General features: G+C 36.2%; 2 protein-coding genes across 2 annotated transcripts; both read left to right on the top strand.

Annotated features, from left to right (window-relative positions):
- On the top strand, positions 1-4,439 carry LOC137388510 (phosphatidylinositol polyphosphate 5-phosphatase type IV-like). Its single transcript, XM_068074996.1, has 4 exons — positions 1-94; positions 861-1,781; positions 2,670-2,821; positions 4,269-4,439. Exons 1-4 carry the CDS (start codon positions 1-3, stop codon positions 4,437-4,439), a joined length of 1,338 nt encoding a protein of 445 aa, XP_067931097.1.
- Positions 4,440-9,680: 5,241 nt separating this feature from the next.
- Positions 9,681-22,218, top strand: LOC137388664 (uncharacterized). Its single transcript, XM_068075129.1, has 6 exons — positions 9,681-9,752; positions 12,666-12,784; positions 14,863-15,025; positions 17,102-17,226; positions 21,109-21,337; positions 21,633-22,218. Exons 1-6 carry the CDS (start codon positions 9,698-9,700, stop codon positions 21,683-21,685), a joined length of 744 nt encoding a protein of 247 aa, XP_067931230.1. The 5' UTR covers positions 9,681-9,697; the 3' UTR covers positions 21,686-22,218.
- The last annotated feature ends 869 nt before the right edge of the window (positions 22,219-23,087 follow it).

The following is a 23,087-nucleotide window of genomic DNA, read 5'->3' as shown; positions in this document are numbered from 1 at the left end:
ATGTCGAAAGCGGATTCCATGCCAGATATATCCGAGAGCGCCAGTTCTAGCAGGCGAAACTGGAGCTTCATCAAAGACAGACTTGGTGGGTCAGGTAAACTCTTCATTGATACTAGCCATGTGTCTTGACTTAAAGCACATACTCATATACATACATTTGGAAGCTTGTTACCCCCACTGCTCTTTGATAATAATGCAGCTATGATTATGCCTCAAGTTTACCAGTCATTTTCCAAAGCGCATTCAAAGAGATCATTTCAAGTAGTAATCTTATATTATTGGCTAGCTGGCAATATTATTCGTGGCTTTTTAATTTTTACTTCCTTTCCTTATTGACGTCTGAGCAGTGTCGCGAATATCTGCTATGATAACCACTTAGCTTACTGCAAACAGACGCTGTGTATATGTTTTTGTAAAAGTAAGAGCATTGGTATACAAACAATGGTTCTGCAATCTTTGCTGGACATGTTCCCATACCGGTGGCAATGGAGCCTCAACAACTGGAGACATGCCCAGTTGCGGAGATTCAAGGTTTGAGGGCTGGATTCAAGGTTGAATGTCATTCCTGTCATCAACAGTGGCTTTTGTGGGAATTGAACCCCGATCTGTCGTTAGCAGCTTAGGCATTTTAGATCACTAAGGCTATGGCTGCTTTCTCTATTGTTGATGATAGTTACATGAGAAGACAATGACAAAACAAGGCAGCAAGTTTTTTTACATTATGATTACACTCAGACTCTCAATCATGTTGGTTCAGCATGTGATGTCCTCCAGTGTATCATCTTGTTGAATCTTGGCTGGGGATTCTCATAAATGTATTAGAATAGCCACAAAGTAGGAGTTGTCTTTTCTATTTGCAGGAGCAGACGATTTGTATGAAAGTGGGTTGAAGAAGTCATTCAGCACATCAAGCATGAACACTCTAGCCTCTTCCGGTCTTCACACCGTTCGAATATCTACTGCTAGACACAAAAACTTTCTCGTTGGTCAACAAAACAGCACAACAAGCATGCTGGGCGCCGCTGAGCTTGACCGAACTTTCCCAGGAAGACATGTCAGCATATTTGTTGGAACTTGGAACATGGCTGACAGAAAAGAGTTACCTAAAAAAATTGAAGATTTTTTGTTACCGAGGTCTCTTGAGTTTGTGCCGGATGTCCTCGTCATCTCTAGCCAGGAGAACAGCCTGGACCGGAAGGAGTGGGAAATCCTCTTGCAGGAAACAATAGGTCCGAACCATGTAATCTATCATTCAGCGCAACACGGCACACTCCATATCACAGTTTGTATGAAGAGAGAACTAATCTGGTTTTGCTCAATGGCTGAAGACGATACAGCGACAGTTCGGGCATTCAAACAGTTCAAAACAAAAGGCGCAGTTGCAATCTCGTTCATGATGTTCGGTACTTCATTCCTATTTCTATGCAGTCATTTAACAGCAAACGAGGGTAGCAGTGCGGTCAGGGTCAAAGATTACTATACCATAAATCATTCGATAAAGTTACCAAGAGCTGTTGTAGAAAATTCTTTGCAACAAGTGGACTCGGAAGCATCTAAGAGATTTGATTTTGTCTTTTGGGCTGGAGATTTGAACTTTCGAATTACGAAAGAGAAAGATCAGGTCCTGGAAATGGTGAAACTTGAGCGGAAAGCTGAGAATCCCAACTATGGACAGCTTCTTGAATCTGACGAGCTGACGCAGGCGATGTTATCACAAGAAGTCTTTAAGGAATTTCATGAAGGGGATATTCGTTTTCCTCCAACATACAAATTTGATATCGGTGAGTATGTCTCAACTTTTTGAACAAACATTAAATCGAACTATCTAATTAGCATCGCACGATTATTTTGAACATTTGTGTGAACCATTTACTCAAAAATGTTTTGATTACATGATTTTGTTAATGAGAGGTCAAAGCTCAGGCATTTTAAACATAGATTCATAAACTAGAAGCAGTAATCTTTTAAACAATGTTCAATAACCCAGGCTGTTATTTAGGACTAGTATTAATCCGGCATTGCTCAAATTTCTTTCCTTTTTCATTGAATAGCTAACAGCACGCGCGTAGATTTTCAACGTGAATCGCCACACTGCCTTCAACACAACAATTCATAGACACATTCATTAAAGGCAATTGTCATTAATGAATGCGTAGGTGCATTCTTGACATGAATGTTTAAGATGTTGGTTCTCAGGAACCAGGAGTTTTAAAATCGAATATTGTTAGCAACCCGTGGAAGGCACCGAGCAGATGCGTGTGGAGTTTGAATGGAATTGGCCAGAAAATTTAGAAACACGTAGCTTTTATATGGACTAACAGACAGACAATGACAAAGTTGGTTTTATTGATAGGAATTAAGGCTAGCTATCATTTGTACTAGCTATCAGAATACCAGGTTAAAATTGATGCCAACTGTGACAAGGTATGACAACTTTGATTCTACCAATGCTTAACATGACTTACACCAATAACAAGCTGGCCTCTTTTTGTAATTTGTATGTTTAAGAATTTTCTTTTCCATTATTAATGGTTTATTATGGACATCAAATAATTGAAACCAGACATTTTCACTACACTATTTACTATGTTTATCAACTATCGCTAAGTTAAAGTTATCTGTCCTCTGTTTTTGCAAGCTCATCAGTTCTCATCTTCTCATTTGGTTAGATACGGACAACTATGATGAGTTGCGTACTCCTTCCTATACAGACCGCATCTTATATATGAGTAGAAAGCGACACACAGTCGTGTGTGAAAAGTACAGTTCTGTGCCTGAGATCACCCACTCTGACCATAAACCCGTCTATGGGCTTTACCAGGTTTGCTTTGAGTATAACTAGAATATGTGGAGTTGTGTCCACTCAGATCTTGCATAAAAGATAACTTCAGCAAAAGGTGACCACAGCAAAGTCTCAGCATTTAAAATATATAAAATAATTTGTTTTAATTTTGTATAAGTCGCTCCTGAAGGAGTTTTTAGTCAGTTTGCATTTGTTTTGTGACTGATATAAATATACAATCTTGCCAGTGATTACTAAATTTTACTAACATGTTGAACTGTTAATATTGATCAAACTCCTCTAGTTTCTTATTAAGGCCGATTGCTTTAGATATATACTGTGAAAAAATCATTCATACATCTATATGTAGGTCCACATAATTTTTGGGAGCCTGGCTATGCTGCTATAGCAACATTTTGGAATGTTTTTGAAAATCGGCAAAGCCTATGATTGAAGTCTTTAGATACAAACTTGTGCATAAGTAGCAGACAAACTATGCTGTCGACAACACTTGAACCCATTTTCGTAAGAGGTCAAAGGGGCAAATAAGCTAATAATAACAAATTTATATAAAACAATTTTTTCTGCTGATCAGAAGTTGATAAAGATTTTCTTTTAAATTCTGCAAAAAAAATTTTCACTCCGTTGATTGAAATGGAGACTGACAAATGAACGAGCTCTACTCAATACCGTCAGGTATTCAAATATACTTTTTTATTTCCTTGCTGCTTTGCGAACTAAATGCAGCAGCTCAGAGAGTCCATCTTTGCTCTTGAACCATAGCTAATCCGATTGGACATTTTGGATCACAGAGGCTTTTATAATCGTACATTACATTCCCACGAAAACTTGTATGCATTCATAATTATAGTCAACTGAGTGCACAATGAAATGGTAGCAGACTAGCAGGTATCCCATATTTGTATGTTCAAAGAGCTGGATAGTAAACTGGCTTTAGCTCCTTTAAGAGTAGCGGTAGCTACTCCTAAAGGAGTGAAAGTATCCCAAGTGGAGCGGCAGCTACATAAGGTGAAAGGTCGAATACAAGACAGCACTTTTACAAGCATAAAAATATTTTGTCAATAGTTATATTATCCTAACTCTTAGATTAATCTAAAAAGGTTACATGATGAATGCTTCAGCTCTCTTCTGTTCTTTCAGTTTTTAGTTTCTTTTCATATCCTTGAATAACATCAAATAATATCCTTCCATCTTATCAAGATCTCACCTGTGTTATATCTTACGTGGGAAATACATGATCCGATCATTCTCTTTTAGTTGCATCGCTGCCGCTAACTAGAATCTGATCTGCTTAGCAGCAATGACACTGGTCTTAGACTGTAACCGTATCTTTGATAGTTAATGTATATAACAAGGGTAGAACCCTTTTTATAAGCTTCAGCAGTCCTGCCATGAGCTAAAAAGGCCTGAAGTACAAGAATGCGCCTAATCTGTTATAGCCTTAATTTTCTCTGTTATCTTTAAGGTAAACCTAAAGCCAGGTCGAGATACAATTCCTCTTTCTGGCGGACAGTTTCGAAGAGATATCTATGTTGAGGCAGCCAAGCGTCGAGCTTTACGTCGTGTCGCTGCCGAAATAAAACCTGCCAATCGATCACCAAATTTAGCCAGCAGTTCTATATGCACGATATCCTAATTATTTCTACATATCAAGGTTAGTAAGTCTTCGTCTTTCTAGAGCTGCACCAGTACTATTTATATATCATTTAGGGCTGTTCCAGTACTCTTTATATATCATTTAGGGCTGCACCAGTACTGTTTACATATTGTGTAGGGCTGCACCAGTACTGTTTATATATTGTGTAGGGCTGCACCAGTACTATTTACATGTTGTGTAGGATGACATGGTCATTATAAGTTACCTAGTTTGAGATTACCTCTGTGATCTTGACTGAAAATGTTGTGGCAAGGGAACTTTGGCAATGGATACATGCCTAGTTTCAAGGGCATTTTATGTTTGGATGACATTCCTGTTACCACCAGTGACTTTTTGGGGGAATTGAACAACAACCTGTTGTTAGCAAGTCAGGCATTCTAGAGAATTAGGCCACAGCTGCAAATATAATATAGAAGTGGCTGGTGCATACTTGTCACACATGCAAAATACCCAGTTAGAACTGTATATCCCTAACATTATGCAACACTTGCCGCTCCATGGTGGTAATTACCTCCGGTCTGTTACTAATTGTCGTGCCTAGAGTAGGCAGGTAGGTGTGGTCAGTGCTGCTAAGTCTGCACACTTGGCTGCTGCAGTAAAACAGCTCACGCAGCGCTGTGGTTTTGTGGTGAAACCAGTTATTTATATGCTTGAAGAATGCGTTGTTTTCTTCCGTTGAAGCTAGTTTATGTTAAGTACACATTGCGTGTGGAAAACTACCTCTGACGTAAGCAGCAGACAATCTCTCGCACTGGTCACTCGGTATAGCGCTAGCAGTTGGTTTTTGTTGCGTGGATGCTTGGTTTCTGACCTATTTGGCAAAGTACATGTAGAATCATTATCCTTAAAAGGAGTATGACTGTTATGGTGACCTTTCAGGGGTGTTAATTCATTTCCCGACACTCATCCATGGCCACTCATCTGAATCGATAATCTCTTTGTTCTTTGGGTTTTAAATCTTCCTTCGGTCTCTTTGTTATTTCATAATTACTGTTCTTCATCACCGAAGATTCAGTATACCGTGAAGCCTCTATTTAAATGCTACCCTTCAATTGAATGCCACTTCTATTAGACCACCACTTTGACATTCATTAATTTTGATCTTTATGGACCATCATAGAAAGTGATTGGCAAAAAGTTTTCACAAAATGGTATTAATAATGACTCGGTTACATCAATAACAATTGGTTCTTTTGTTGTTTTTGTTGTTGCCATGATTTAGTGACGGCGTACCTGAGAAGATTGATTGTCACAATCATCAGAACAACCCTCTGATTCAAAGTCAGTAAGGTCTAAATGTGATCGATTGTGATCAGACTCATCTATAATTCAGTTTACAACCTGATGTGAAGAGTTGAAGCATATTGATGAACGATGAAAAAACGCTTCAGGAACACGTATGACGTAATAGCAGCAATTGTTATGACGCATCAAAATACGTTTTCGAACTTAAAAGCTTTACTACGGTCTTTTTCTTTAAAACTTTGAAAGTGACGTCATCAATATAGTTAATTGCTGTATCTATCTAATGTTTTGCTTAAAGTGATTCCATGTTTAACTCGATCTGGTACTTCAACATATACGAAAAGCGGTTTAACAAAAATACTGAGGCCTGTGGCATTAATTTTGCTTTGCCCGAAGGAGAGAGCAAAATATAGGGAAAATTAGCATCGCTTCGCCCGCAAAAGGGTTGATTTATTTTTTAATTCAGATAGGTTAGTCAAAAAATAAAGCCCCGCCCCCCTCTATTTATATGTCACCTCCAATACAATGCCACTGTAAGGGAAGGGTTGACAAATACAGCGCTATGGTGCTCAAATAGAGGTCTTGCGGTAATTCTTTTTACTATTCTGGTCTCCTTCATCATCGTTGGGACTCTACCCTCACTTACCTGTCACTAACAAGTCACTAACAATCACCTGTCACTTCTTATCTTTTTTTTTATTGTTCTACTGTTTGTCACTGCTTCTGTCAATCTCTCATTTAACTCACCTTTTTCTCATTTTTCAAACTTTGAATTTATATTACCATTATTATTATTATTTATATATTAGCATAGTTCAGCTGCTTTAAGGGTTTTGTTTCAAATTAATCTAATTTAATTAATTCCAAGTTTGCAATGTTAATATAAGTATGTCTAATGACAACATTTTGTAAACCTCTTTGCACCAATACTAGTTTAGTGTATATTCGAAATACCATGGAATAGAAAATAGTGTATAAGATTTCTATAGCTGTTGCAACCGTCTAACCTTTGCAAGACAGTTTGTTTATAGAGTCAACAATGCTAGTTATACATTCTGTCATTAAAACATTACGATACATCTCAATGTATCAATACTTAATTATCACTATCGTACATTTAAGACAATATTTTTATTATTTTACTTTATTGATATTATTAAATTAGACTCATCTAATCTTATAAAAAAATAGTTTCTAACTAAAATGTTAAACCTTTATAACTAAGAATAGCAATATAGTTTTCAGCGTGCACAGGAGGAAGTGACTCCCAAATTTGAGTTTGTGCAGTAAAAATATGAAGTTACGTGTAATACAGTCAAACCTCTACATACAAAATTAACTCATCTCAAGATTTCTTATGTTAAAACCATCATATGTTGGATCAAATAATCCTATAAGAACTCACTGTAATTCATTTAATTCGTTGTCCAATTTAACAACCTATGGTGACTCCTTAGTGAATGTTGGAGGTAGTGACTTAAATTGATAAAAATGCTGTACATGAAGCGATATAAAAATAAATGGGAATGACTAAATATACAAAAAAATTGGATTAATTAAGAAATAATCAATAAAAACGTTTTTATTCATATAGACGTTATAGACATTTGAATGAAAGTGTAGGTTTGATGACGCCTAGGTTCAGAAGTAGAGTTGGTGATAAAGATATGCATCATTACTTACTCTCAGTTAGACTAGGCAAAGTTTACTAACTTACATTCTAGTAACTTACTTTATATATTATACTAACTTACCTTATATAGTTTAGTCACTATCCTTATATGTTTTACTGACTTACATTATATATTTGAGTAACTTTATATTATGTACAATTCTGTTTTCAACATTCACTAGTCCTTTCAACTTTACTTCTCAAAAATGTTTTAAGGAAGTATGTTTTAATCACGTTGAGAGTGAAGTCAAATAATCGTTCCAATTTTACATTTTATGCAAAAAATTTTGTGTTTTTGGGAACTAAAAGTAGACACTGTTTAATATTGTAAATTATGTTGGTATTCTACCAGTTTTTTGATGCAGACCTGGAATACTCCTAATAATTCTGAAATGTCACTATTAATTTCTGTGAAATTTTGAATACTATGCCTAATTTTTGTTGGAGAAGTAAGTTTATATGGTGTTTAAAACATAACTGTAAACTCATCAAGTAAAGTTTAACTAAGTTTTTACATCTCTTTCCGCTACGAGGCAGCGATGTTACAGGGCAGCAAGCTCATGCTTTTATTGTTAGTGGGGCCTTGAAATTGGCAAAAAATTAATGTTTTATATAAAATGCGAAATACTGGGAGTAGCAATAGAATTATGTTGTCTTATTCCTTGTCTAGTTTAGAACAAGTTATTAAAGAATGTTGGCAATCGTCCAAAAATCACTTTGTTATTCACTAGAAACCTGTGAGGGTTGGATATATTTCTACTTCAAACGGCTTCGTAGCAAAATAGTTTATACAGAGGTTTATAAGCCACACCGCCAAAATAATACCTTCAGCTAACCTGCCCCAGGCTGACCTAACTGATCTCCTAGTAAAGGGTAATAGGCTGATTCTATGCTGGTACGAGTAGCACGGGCTTTACATTTGGTCTATCGCAATCCAGTTGATCATAAAAACCAAAAGTTCAGACGAATATTTCCAAAACAATATTTATGTTTCATCATTCCTACTTCCAATTGGTTAATTAGTTTTCCCATAATCAACAAAGTTGCATGGCTATTCTGGAGTCCATGTGGAAATGTTTCCAACCTTGTATAAGGTTATGATGGGGTTATGCAAGGGCTATGAGTTCATGGCTTATGAAGTTGGGCCTCGCTGCAGGTTTCACGCTCTAAATGATCGATAATAAGGCCTATTAGCATTCCTAGGGCTATAATAATTGCATTTTGGGACTGCTTGGCTATCATAAGCGCATACGTCTGCCTGTATGTTCTCATATACATACAAGCTCTGGCTAAGATATTGAAGAGTTCCTATGTCACAGCATTTTGGAATATCCAAGGTTTAATACAAAGAAGCGTTCTCAAAGTGACTTCTGGGTAATTGTATTTACATTTGTTTAAAGTGCTGACTTTTTAATTGGATTTATCTTCTCGCTCACGAAACAGTTTCCTGTTTTTCATTGAAGTTCTGGGTAATACTATAGTCTTTTTCTTAAGCTTTTTCAGTCATATTATGACAAGTGTTGTCCAATTTTTTTACTGAGATAGCTGATAGCAGTTGGGAAATTTTTGGAGTCTCCTAATACCTGATTAGCATTGTTTAGTAACAGATAATCATTGCTATTTCACTAAAGGGAGACCTTGACCTGTTGGGGTACACTGGGTGAATTTTTTTTGCTTTTAAATGTCTCCTTCACATTTGGAAAGTTTCAGCTTGAAAATGAAAATGTTTTGTTTACATCATCTATCTAGCATTTGTTAGTTAAAATGTAGCAGTCAGTTTTGCTGAATTTAACAACTGGCATCTTCACCTTACGCGGATGTGTAACATTTTGCAAGCAGTTTTTGACCTTGAGAATATAAATACGTTAGCTTACATCCTTCCATTAGGAACACGAGCCAATTGTTATATGACTTTGGTAGGAACAAAGTGCTCTAACGTATATCTAGGTACTAGGCTAACAAAGGCCGCTCTATAATATCAGTATCAGCTCATTAGATAATCAATTACGGCAGCAGGTGTGATTAAGCAGCTAGGCAGCATCGCTCAAAGTATATAAACAATTGTGGATCACTTTCCTTGCATACACATCAGACAGATCTCTTCGGGTCGTTAAAGCATTACTTATCTCTTGCAGGTATAAATACTTGTACAGAACACGCCATTCTTGGAATCTATAACTTACTTGTATCTACCTTCCCACTGGTGCTATAACTTTTATAAACTTACCTTTATCTACTAACATTCGATATGGTTGCTCTCAACGAAATTAACTCTGTCACTGACCTGGTGACCAGCACAGCTGATGAGCCTACAGAAAAGATGACTTACAATGAGTGGAGGCAGATTAGAAAGAAAAGAAAAACGTTATACAAAGGTGAGGTTACTGGCGGTGATTCGTTGCTCTTGATTCTGTGTCTGATGTGGGAAAGTAGATGTTGGCTCTTTGATAAATCATATAGATGCTGCGCGAGAGAGTGGCTGTTCACACCCTAGCAATTGTGGTTGCCCCGAGAAAACCCTTTTAACAGCGGGTGAAAGTTTTGGGTTGAAATGTTCGAAAGGTATAGCCTTAAAACTGCATCATAACATTTTTCACAGCTTAACATAGACTACAATACATCCTTCAGCTTTCGTATCTCTAGACTTATTCCTTGATGGCAAAATTCATATATGTTGGAATTCTTTGGTATGAGCAGTATGGGGGTTCAATGAGAATAAAAGTTGTTGCGTGTTAGTAAGCACAAACAAATTTGAATAAACTATATAATATATAATGATTGGGTCATCATTTTCTTTCCTTTGATGTTGTTATGACAAGATCGTTTCAGAGGTAACCAAAATGGAAAAGCTTGGTAGAACCTTAAAATATGTTCCAATAGTGCATAGTGTCATGAAATGGGTTTCCGTATTCAATATTACTATCCGTTATTTTCATAATCCATTGCAAAAAGTGTAGTATGAATAGTCTCACTTGTCAGAGGTTGGTAAATGCAGTATGCATTCAAACTTACACTCTTTGTGAACTTGGTTCAACGATGAACCCTGAAATGCTTGCATCATAAAGGTAAGAAAATTCATCTTCAACATCATATACCTATTAACTATACAGTTAATAGGTATGTTTTTAACACGCTGCGAGCCGCTTACGTGTTTTTAAAAAGCTTTCACTATCACAATTTAAAATGAAATTTTAATAAATTTAATTTTTAAATTGTGATTTAAAATTGTTTAAATCACAATTTAAAATTGAAATTTATTAAAATGAAATTTTAATCAATTTCGTTTTAAATTGTGATTCAATAATTTCACAAAATGAAATTTTCGTGTTTTACAATCACAGCTTTCACGTTGATTAACAAAGCCGCATGCACTTTAACTGTTAGAAACTGTGTATTCACCAGTGCGAAGGGCACATTTATGATCTTGTAAGATCATACCCATATCATATCATTTGACCTTTTGCTATCCCAAAATCCACCTTGCAATATCCAAAAGCAGATTACTCAAAAGTTATAGGGTTTACACAAAATAACAGAAATAATCATAATAATGGTTTTTTCACTTTGTTTAGTTGTTGATGTTTATATATCGATCGTATTGAAGAGTGTTTAACGACAGCCAGTAATGAGAGAACTCATAGTCTAGATTTAGAGCATGTAACAAGGTCTTAAAATCGTTCTCAGGTGAAGTCTGTCTACGAACATGTGCTTCCTAGGTTTTGATTCAAAAGCAATTCTGCCATCTAGTGCACACAAAAATTTGGGTAAAGTTTTTTGGTGATTTTTTCGACGCTTCTGGTTGATTTTGATGCTTGAGGTGCAAGGTTGTTTCAAGATTAAAAATTGACAAAACTTTATTTGGGTTAAAATAGTCAGATCAAGCGAAAGTGCGATTAGGACGTCGATGGTTGCAAAGAGATCGACATCTTAGAGTGGCGTAACGCTGCAACTCGAATGCAATAGCCGAAATCAACTATATCAGCAATAGTAACTATATCGATGTCATTTCAAGTGTATTTTCTTCCGAGTGTTTGAACTGCAATCAATTTTGTTGATTTAAATCTTGAACCATCCTGGTAGTCAGATCACCTCAAACATCAAGAACAATCCCAAATTATAGAAGAATACCGATAATTTCTGATAAAGTCTACTAAAATGCTATGTAAGTTCATTTTTAATCTTTAACACCCAATTAGAATCATAGAGTTATCATATCAAATAACGACTCATAGCAATAGATCTACGTATGGTGTTGTAGAGAAAAAGTAGTTCTTCTTATACATGTGGTTCGTTCATATATAGCTGGGTTGGGTAAGTCCATACATTTTTTGTCTTTTTTTGTGTTCAAGTAACCGTGACTACGTAAATACATTTACAGTATACACACTTCTATGTATCAGCTGACGACATTAACCTCACTTCCTGTTTAAAATTTTTGTTGTTGGATAAAATTAGAGATGAGCAGACATCACATTCATACTCCACTTTCTCCATTTAGTTGGTCTGTAACCAGCTGCTCTCTGCGTGCTGTCTGCTAGATAGACTGATTATGACATCATCAGTAACTAGCAAGTATAACTGGTGCAAAATTCTTTGGCTCAGGAGAAGAGAATATCAGCCTCGTCTGGTATATACGCATCAAAAACATCTGTTTCTCATGTCAATCAGTTTCATCGTCAATATATAGAATATAGTCGTCAAACGAGGGCCTCCTATTCATTAGCATTGCGCATGTTCTGCAGAAAAATGTATGCCGGCTGCTACAGAGTTCAAGCACATTTAAAAATTTACACATTTGTTCCAGGGACCATTTGCAGCCTACCTAGGGCATGTTCTAAAACTGTATGCTATAAAATGTTTCTCTGCAAATGCTCAGGTGAAACAAATTATTCAACTTGAGGTCTATTTTGGTAATCTCAGGCTTGTAAGTACATGTTGAAAATGTATCTTTCAAAATTTGGTTGCTATAATTATGATAAACGGAAATATCAAATTTTTCATAAAGGTTTGTAAAGTCATTAACTGGTTCATTTAATCTATGACATACATATTTTACTATTGCATTCCATAGAGCTACTCAAGTTTTATAATTACAGTTAATAAGCCCTTGCTGCAGAGCTTTCATAGGGCTATTCGAATGTTGTCTAGTTTTTTAAAAACTTCATGAAGTTATCTGCTTTGGTTTTTTATTTCATTGAATTTATTTTCTCTTAATTCATAGCCAGTATATTATTATTTTATTTAAAACATATAAAAGCGTTTCATACAATATACAATTTCCTTGACAGCTCCTGTGTGTATGACGAGGTTGGAGTCTATGGTTGTCCAGCCTGGCTATAACATCCGATTATCCATCGTCATCACAGGTTTTCCCATTCCCTCCGTCTCCTGGCTTCTTGATAATGAGGTACGTAAAACAGGAAATCAAACTTCTACTTATTAAATCTCATCATTTTGTGGTCTATTTGTATATTAAAACATCGTATATTGGAGTAAATACTATCTTGAGAATAAAATGTAATTCTATTAGTTTGTTCTGGAGCCAGTAGCCACTTATTGACCACAATTTTTCAAATAATTACGATAAAGATACACTTAAGATAAAAATGAATGTTTTATGTAAAACGATGTAAAAACTAACTAAATAATATGTAGAAAAATAAATTAAAAAAGTAATAATCTTTACTATAAATAAGAGCAGTGTCTGTCTGTCCAAAGCCACGGTTGGAGAAAAAAGAAAGCATTGTACAGGATTCGAACTCGTTACAATAAAAATGTCTGTTGCTATTATTACCTTTCTTGTTATTATTGAACCTTGAGATGTGCAATTGAAATGTTGGCTGGCGATGCACAGGTTACGAGAGAAACCTGGTTACGAGAGAAACCTGGTTACGAGAGAAACCTGGTTACGAGAGAAACCTGGTTACGAGAGAAACCTGGTTACGAGAGAGAAACCTGGTTACGAGGGAAACCTGGTTACGAGAGAAACCTGGTTACGAGAGAAACCTGGTTACGAGAGAGAAACCTGGTTACGAGAGAAACCTGGTTACGAGAGAAACCTTGTGTAACTCAATTGATTTTAGACTAAGTGAAGTATAAACTATTTTAGTTTGCAAAAGTTTTATTATTTGTTCGGTTTTTTTGTTTTTTTACCAGCGTTTTGCCTTTTAATAACGCAACCATGAACGTGCAGTACGTTAAAAGCCACTTCAAATATTCGTTCAAATTTTGCATCTTACATCTTAGAAAGTTCATATGATGTTTCGATTGTAAGTCGAGGTACGTCTTTATAATTCACATCTACATTTAAGTCTTTTGCGTGATGAAAATATATAATAACTACTAGTTATAACAGAACAGCGATGCTAGCAGTTCTTTATCGAACATCTGCTGTTTATATCAATGGCTTACAGAACTTAAATTTACAGATTACCAGCTGCCTGCAGTTCTTATGGCTTAAGACATCAGCTAATCAGCCCAAGCAAAGGAAATGGGCTGTTAAAATGTGTACTATAAAACCTGTACTATTCAATGGGCCACCTACAGCGCTACATCGCGGTAGCAGATGCCTTCGCATTCTCTTTAGTGCCTGCTTGAAGTGGTCGGATTTCCTGTTAGCCAATTGATGTGGTTGTCTGCAGTTTTTAAGTGTATTCTCCATAGTCGTTATAGTCAATATTCATAAATATTGGTAAAGAGGCAGCTGTACACAGCCATGCTTTAGTACTGACTAACCTCAAGTCTGGCAATGCTCGGGATTTTTTCCGGGAAGAGGCTGGGTCTCAGGAACCAGGCAGAGTTTTGAAACCAAGTATTTTTACCGACCTGGCTGAAGTCCAGGTGTATATGTGTACGTAGTTTGGATGAAATTGACTGAATAGTGTGGTAATGCATAGCGTTTATGTGGACACACAGACACAAGTGGGACAAAGTAAGGTTTGTTAATATATATGTAGATGTTTGGGAGAGGCTGATGGGTTATTCAAAGAATGCGGTATATTGACCTAAATATACCATCAATCCTATCATCTTACACCATCAATACTATCTTTAGAATTCTTGTTTTATCTCTTTTTGTGATGAAAAGAACAAAAATAACGGTGGACTTGAAGTTTCCATGTGCTTAATGAAAATTAAGTGACATCAGCTCTGACAGCCTCATTGCTGACAGACCCCTTTAGGGAGAATATCGTAACTTTCAGGTTTGAGTCTGTAGCAGCTTTGGCGATAACACTAGCGTTATCACTATCCGCTTCTTCTGGTTCTGCCCAAACATCTTTTTATGGAGATATTTTTAGCAAGTTGGTTCTATAAGCAGACGGCTGCTGCGTCTACAAATACTCGTCGATAACCACTATGCTAAGAATGTTTGAAGTACCATTTACTTTTATCGCCTCAACACAAACTCTGTGTGGGTATGGATGTTCACTATGTAAGTTTTCTACCGTTTGACTTACTGTCATTCATTATCTGGTTGGCCAATAGGAGCTTGAGAATGACAACAAGTTCACGATAGAGCACAACGAGAAGGAAGGCACCTTCTCTCTCCTCATCTCCCAAATATCCTCGCACGAGTCTGGCTGCTATCAGTGCTATGCTGAGAATTCTGAAGGTGCCGACAGCACGATCGCTTTCATCAAGGTCAAAGGTCAGTTGTTTTTATGAAGTGTGTGAGAATCAGCTAATCAGTGGTGTGACCCTTAAAACAGCATTTGAACCATAGTAAGGAATTTCTTTCATTTTTTGCTTGAATAGCCCGTAGCATTCGTGTTGATTACTACACCGCTTTCACAACAGCAATTCATGAATGTGTACATTGAGAGCAATTTTCCTTAACACAAGCGAAGGTGCATTCTTGAGCTGCTAATCAGGTGGGTGTTTAAAAGGCTGAACCTCAGGAACCAATTTTTGAAACCAAATATTTTTGCCCACCTAGCAGAACCCGCAGACCATATGTCTGTGAATTTTGGATGAAACCGGCCTATAACTGTGGAAATAGATATCATTTACACAGACTAGCACAGACTCACAGATCGTAACTGTGACTTACAGACACACAGATTTACACAGACACGCATACAGTGACAATGTGGGAATTATAAATATAGATAGACTAGCTGTGCTACCCGGCGATGCCTGGGTATTAAACATCAGCTTATAAACTATGAGAGGTAATGAGAGTTGCCTGCCACTTTTTATTAGCTTGGCAAACACCCTGCGTAGTACGCAAAGCCGTTGGGTATTTGCTCCCATATATTGAAATATATCGGCTAGCGAAGAAATCAATCTCTGTGGCCTAACTGGTACGGCGTCGAACTGGTGAATGGGAGGTTACGAGATCATCTCATCTTCTGTCCAGATTTTTTATTCTAATAATAGCTATAGCTGGTCATACTGAAAACAGATGACAATCCTTGAGAAATATATAGATAGATTCACAGGTTACTAGTGATTTTTTTTTTACCAAGGTCTAACTGTTCCATTTAATCGTTTTCCACTTTGGTTCACCTCTAGTATGTTTAGGAAGTTGACACTTTTCCTTCTAGATGTTTGTAGAGCTCTGCTCTCTATTGAAACTTGTTACATAGTTTGCTAAATTTGTTGGGGCGGCACGAGTAAAAGCGAATGCATCTGTTGATATTCGAACACAGTCTATATAAAACATCTGATTGTTGCTGGTGTTTGTAGGGATGTACGGGAGTGGCTCCACCCGCCCTAAAACTTAAGTCGTATCCTTGATGCTCTAGAATCATTAGTTGGGCGTTCCTGATTTTGTAAAGTTTTATTTTTGTCTTTTTTGAGAGTGATCGGCCAGTAGAAAGTTTAGCGGTAAAACAGGAATGTGTGAGATGTAAATCTGAATACCTAATGGCTGCCCATCTACAAATCAGTGGCTTAAAAAGAATTATTCATTTTGATTTTCAAATGTCTTTAGAGGTGAAAATGAACATTATTCAGTCTTTGTCCACCATATTGCGAGTTGTTTATCGTTCACTGATTGGATTATAATATATTATATTTGTATTCAATAAATTAACTATAGAGCTTCGTGATATGACGATTTAATTGTTTGGTGACAATCTTTAAGGTATTTGATTTGAAAATCACCACCATATAAAGAGATAACAATATAATCATGTAATGGCAATTCATCTCACACCTGATGATTTTCAGAGTGAGCGATCTTATAATAAGCTCATTCCATGGCCTCCCACGCACACTGGCACTCATGAAATAAATGTTTATATTTATCACTAACACAAAACATTTTTTGTTTTAAGCTCAAATATACAAAACAGTATTAACAAAAATTTACAAGTTATTTGTTCTAATAATAATAATATCGCGAATCATCTGGGGATTTTTGGAGATCATAAAGCTTTAACTTGTGGTTGGGAAGCAGTGGTAATTCTATATACAGACTTTGTATCACAAAGTGTAGATATATTATATATATTATATTATGTAATATATAATGTATTATGTAATATATAATATATTATGTAATATATAGTATATTACATAGTATATTATATAATATATAGTATATTATGTAATATATGGTATATTATGTAATATATAGTATATATATTATATTATGTAATATATAATATATTATGTAATATATAGTATATTACATAGTATATTATATAATATATAGTATATTATGTAATATATAGTATATTATATAGTATATTATATAATATAAAGTATAATGTTACAGAAACAAGGAACAGACGAAAACGAAGTGTATCACAGCGGCCTCATGTTTCCACCATCCGAGAGTGGAAGTCGAGAGAAGAAGCTGAAAAGGTAGACCGAGATCCAAAGGAAGAAAGGCAGTTACTTGTAAGTGTTTAGTCATTCCTTCGCTGAGCTGCAATGCATCGCTCCGTCTAAACTAATTCTTTTAGGCTCTAACATAAACATCCCTAAACATAATTAAACCGCACACTCCCTCTGTGATTCAGGAGAATGAAATGCTCGGGCAAATGGCGCACATTCCGTAGGCTGATAAACAACAATATTGCACCTCACTATATTAGCGACAGCGATGTCTATGTAAGTTCATCTAACCATGCCATTCGAATTGAGTTATTGTAATGGCGGGTGAGTCACCCACCCTTACATCATTTCTCGATGTGGAAATGTGTGCAATGTTACGTAATGCGTGTATCATGGAGTAATTAATAGAGAATTTTAGTAATGAAGTCCAATTACTCTGCCTGCTTCTATAGAATATTATACCCACATGCCTTCCTGCCTGCTGCCCTCCTTGCCCGCTGCCTTCATTTCGCCATCTCATCCTTTTTCCTTTTTTGTTAAATTCATGTAAAATCTTCTCACTACTAACAAGGAAATTAACAATTTAAATCGAACTACGCCATTTTTTTTCAATGAACCAATCAAAAGACATTTGACAAGCTGATTTAGAGACGCAGTTGAGGTCGAGTCACCCATCATGTCACTTAGCTGTAATGAGTGTATTGTGTTGTTTGGTATTCGTGACACTTGCTCAAGAAGTTATTAGAAACAAAGTTAAATTGCCGTTTTCAGATTTCGTGCAAGATCTTTACTCAAGCTGTTGTCTGTCACTCCGAAATGTTGCCTTTAATCATAAAAGGCTAGATTTTAGTTATATTAAGGCAAGCTTTTTGTGTTTTCTAGATCTCAATGTAAACATCAATAGAAATTACATTATAATATAATATAATACAAAACAGCAAACATGTTGGTCAAGGTTCGCACAACCTCCCTTCTCCCTAAGTGAAGCACTCTGAGAAATAAGGCTTTAGAGGCAAGTTTCCTTTTTTTTAATTATTTGACATGTCTGAAGAAAGAAATGTGTGTTTGTGGCTTCGAAAAAGTTTGGTTAAAATTTATGCAAGAGCTAGCCATACTGCATTTAGTTGAAATTAGAAAATATGGTTGGGGAGTCATTTTTAGAAGGAATATCCGGTATAATTGAATATACTTAATAAACAGACAGCGAGAAATGTTAACCATCTGGACTTCCTGCTGTGATGTTTTTTAAATCGGAGTTACTGAGTTGTATAATGAATAAGGATGCTATATTGTGAGAGGGTGAAGCACCTGCAAGCACCTGCACTTCTTTATTATATCCACCTTATATCATTTGTAATAAAATGAGCACTAAGAGGAGTGCCTCTCTGTAAATATTCTGGGTTTCCTCTGCAATGAGAGTATCGAGTACTGCAACTAATAGCATTGCCATTTTTCCTGCCATTGTTAGCTAATCTAGATTAGGTTTTTGCAAGTACCTGCTAGTACCTGTTACTGACTGTCAAAATTTCTAGTTATGAAAAAAATATGTCAATCTTTCAATTTCACCATTAATTTTGTTCAATTATTTTAGTATTTTGCAAGCTGCATTTAATGAAATGATATTAAATTTTTAAAAAACCTCTTGATTTAACCTTTTGGTGCTGCTTCAGCCATATATCTTCTAACATTCAGAAATCTCGAAAATTTTGAGTTCTTCTGTAAAATGGAGAGGACGGTTTAACAAAAAATGAAATTTTATTGATGCGCAAGTATTAAGCTATGTCTAATCATTTGATTGTTTGTTGCCTTTTACAAAACGATTTTATGACATGAAGTCTTATTTATACTATAAATATTCTAACATTATACATGTCGAAGCGGCAGAACATAGTTTGGCAAAAGGCCAAATAGCAATAGCAAGGAATGTCTCACTTTTGTTACTTTTTCTCAAGCTCACTCCCTTTCTGACGCTGCCTGTCGTGCAATCTAGACTCGCTGACTTCTTTTCCGACTCAAATATGCGAAAACATTTCAAGCGTCAAATTGGGTGCGGCAGCAAGTATGCGTGCAATGTGAGATATTTGTTACGCGTGTCGGATATGGTACATAATCGTATAGAGCGAAAAATAATCAACCAATCACTAGGCTATAAAGATTTTTTGACAAGTGGAACTTCAGGCACTTTTAGCTTGCGTGCCAAATAAACTTACAGCTTTGTGTTCTTGTCTATCAAACTAATTTTACTTACGCCTGCATGTCTGGAAAACTTACACAACAGAACAGGCAATCCCATGTTGCACTTCAGAATGTGGTGGTTGCTAAACGCGCAGCCAGAGATTTTGCAGTGAACAGCAATAGAAGTATTAGTAGAAGTAATCAATAATTAATAATAATAATTAGTAGAAGTAAGGTCAATCAGAAGTAGGCTATTGGTTGAATTATCAAAACCCTAATAATTTTAAATACATGTACCGCTAATAAAAAAATTTATTTTTGTGTTTGATGTGTTGTGCAACTTCTGACTTTCAACATTACGAGCCTGTTATTTCAACTGATAATACAAGAAGTCATATCAATTATATTATCATTTACCCAGTTTTTTTAAATAATTATTATTATTTTAGAGAGAATCAAATCATATTTAAATTAATAATGCGATTATGTAAGAACTTTGCGAAGAAGTATGTACTCCAAAGCACTATGGTTCCATTGTGTGAAGGATGCAGATTTGGAGTTGTGCCTACGTTAAGTGGCCATGCGACGTGTTTGAATGAATTTTTGCGCGTTGCGGATTAACGTGGACATTTCGTTAAAAAGGCTAAAGAATTCTGCGACAGCGTTTATAGCGGCGCATTCCTGTCTCACTTAGCAACAGCTCAAATCAAAATAGGAATGACTTAAACCATAACTGTCACGTACAACTTTTATCATTTTTACTAGGTAAATCAGACACGCTGATTCCGATTTTGTACTCAAAATAAAGATTAGTCCACTAACTTTCAGAGTAATAAAGGATTTTTACAGCGTTTTAATATCGGTCTCGAAAACAACTCGATCGGCACAACAAGCTCCGCCCATAAATACGTGACGTAACCTAGCTTTTTCAGGAACGGAAGTTAGGAATGTTTAGTCCGATTTAGAATAATAGAGATGGGTGTCTTAAAACCCATTATTATCTAAATTCAGCCTGTAAAATAATCTCAGTCTTTATGAAAGGTAGATAAGCTATTTAACATTGCATAGTTAAAAAAGCGCGATAACGACACTAGCTTGTGATAAAACCGCGCTTTTTGAGCTAATTTTTCTTGGCGTCCAGCCCATTTAAACATCATGTAACAAGCTAAGAGAAATTTTAAATAGTTTATATACCTTTCATAAAGACTGAGATTATCTTACAGGCTGGATTTAGATAATAATGGGTTTTAAGACACCCATCTCTATTATTCTAAATCGGACTAAACATTCCTAACTTCCGTTCCTGAAAAAGCTAGGTTACGTCACGTATTTATGGGCGGAGCTTGTTGTGCCGATCGAGTTGTTTTCGAGACCGATATTAAAACGCTGTAAAAATCCTTTATTACTCTGAAAGTTAGTGGACTAATCTTTATTTTGAGTACAAAATCAGAATCAGCGTGGCTGACTTACCTAGAAACTACGATAAAAGTTGTACGTGACAGTTATGGTTTAAGTGTGGAAAATGTTTAAAATGGAATAGCTTGTGCGGAGTTTCCTTGCACATCATTTGCCATCTTTAACAAGCATGAAACATTTGGTAAAAGTTTATGAGTAACAAAACTGTTTTAGCTCTCTGATTTTTTCCATCTTGTGGATGACACAAACTCACTGATTGCAGAATCCACCTTTATCATTTGTTACATCTCTGATGTTTATGTCAAACAAGAAACTGGAGGAGAGCGTCATGCATCCATTTGACACGTTTTACAGCGGAATCGTCAGTGCTGGGATTGGTGGAACCTGAACGCCGCTTCAGACGACGAACGAAGAGGCAATCGTGAGAGGTCATGTGATCCTCTTGACCTAGATGGCTCGGGTTCAAACAGAACTGAGGAGGAGTGGGAGAGCAGCCAAAAACGCCCTCTGTGTCGTTCAAGAAGTAGAAGCCTGCCTCCGGAATCTAGATCACCCGCTCCTGCGGCTCATGGAAAACCTGCTGGTGGGTTTTTCACACGCTGATTGTGAACGTGACTCTATGGAGCGTCTGCTGCCAGAGACAACTTATATTTATCTTTAACATCTGGCTCTTGTCTTATTAGGCATTGTTTACCATCTTCTGTCAGCCCTCCGCATACAGATTTGGCATTTCCTCTCGAGGCAACCTTTATAGCAATGCTGTTTAATAACCACATCTCAGTTTTAGTATGAATTATTCACCGTTGACCTCCAAGAGGGGTACTTCCATTACTCCGTTGTTTTATCTTTGACCTTTGACCTACTCTCTATTTTTGTAGAAAACAAATTAAAGAAATTAAAGTCATTCTGGGAATCTAAAAGGCATCGATGATGAAAGTTGACATCGTGCTACCATATCTGGTTATCACTTGTCTCCGCGCTCCGTCAGCTGCAATACTTTCAACAGCAGGCAGACAGATTCTCTCTATCACTATTTCCATTTCATTTTTAATACGCTTGTGCTTGAAAGCTCTATTTAAAATTTTATCTGTTCATATGAATAGCTTGTTGAGATGTTAGCATATTATTAATGTAATAACCTTTTTCCGATGGCCGCAGTAGTGTATAGCTGTTATATGTTTGTCTTAGTGCATGTATCAATAGTTTTCAACACAGCCTGTCAGGTTTTTGCTAGAAGTTCTCGCGACGCCATCACCTTTGATGCGAGATTTGAAATGGTTGTTAATTTTACAACGACTTTGACACCTCTTTAAATGTGTCAAGTATATTTTACTTAGAAGTTCATTGTATTACAACACATTGACACCTGCTATAACCTGTCATGTGGCAGTCCACTTGTATCACCGATCATACTCATTATTACGGTTGCACTTGCTATCGTACTAAAACCTGCTTTACCATATCAATGCTGGCAGTTGATATATATTCTTTGTTTTGTTATTGTTCCTAGTTGATAATGCTCAGTGTATGCAAGAATGCATCGATAAATTTATTTATTAAGCAAATAAAATTATTTTATTTCTACATCATCAGCCTCTCTGCAAAGGCATAATATAACTTCTAATTATACAACCTACTGTGGTTCATTCATATCTGTTACGAACGTGAGAACTTTGCGTTGTGCATCGTTGACGGACTGAGGTAGCTGGACATACTTAGTAATATCCTGTGACCATAGTTCACTAAGATTTTGTAAAATCGGGACAGATGGATATCAAGGTCGCGTAGAAGAACTTGACTTATTTATGTATGACTATACATACTTTTATCATCTCTGGTTCTGTGGCTGGACGGTATATAGAACGAGATAGACAAGTCATTGACCCGACTCGGTGGAGTAACATTATCATCCTTTCATTTGCTTATTAACACAACTTTGTGGAATGCATAAACATCTCAGCTATCCTTGCAGCATATCAATATGTTGCCAATCTGTAATCCCAAAGGAATATCAGTCCAGTGTGTGAGCTCGTTAAAACAAGAGGGAGATATAATAGAATGATAGGAAAAACATGTTAGCTGAAAGTAGTGCCTGTTATAGTAATGGAAAGTTTATGCAAGATACTCAGCCGGCAAACTAGGGAATGATATTCAATAGGCATTATATGATAATCAATAGCCAATATTAGCAATTTAGAGAAAATCTACAGAAAATGTCCTACAGTCAGCAGAGTGTAGCATCAAGCAAGAGACACTTAATATTAAAATCTTAGGAGGCTGTCCATTTTCATCCGAGAAAAGCCATTTGTGAGCTGAATACAAATACTTTACCA

The sequence above is a fragment of the Watersipora subatra genome, chromosome 2, assembly GCF_963576615.1.
Source record: "Watersipora subatra chromosome 2, tzWatSuba1.1, whole genome shotgun sequence".
NCBI lineage: Eukaryota > Metazoa > Bryozoa > Gymnolaemata > Cheilostomatida > Watersiporidae > Watersipora > Watersipora subatra.
The sequence above is the reverse complement of the archived record's forward strand: the minus strand, read 5'-3'. Positions and strand labels throughout refer to the sequence as shown.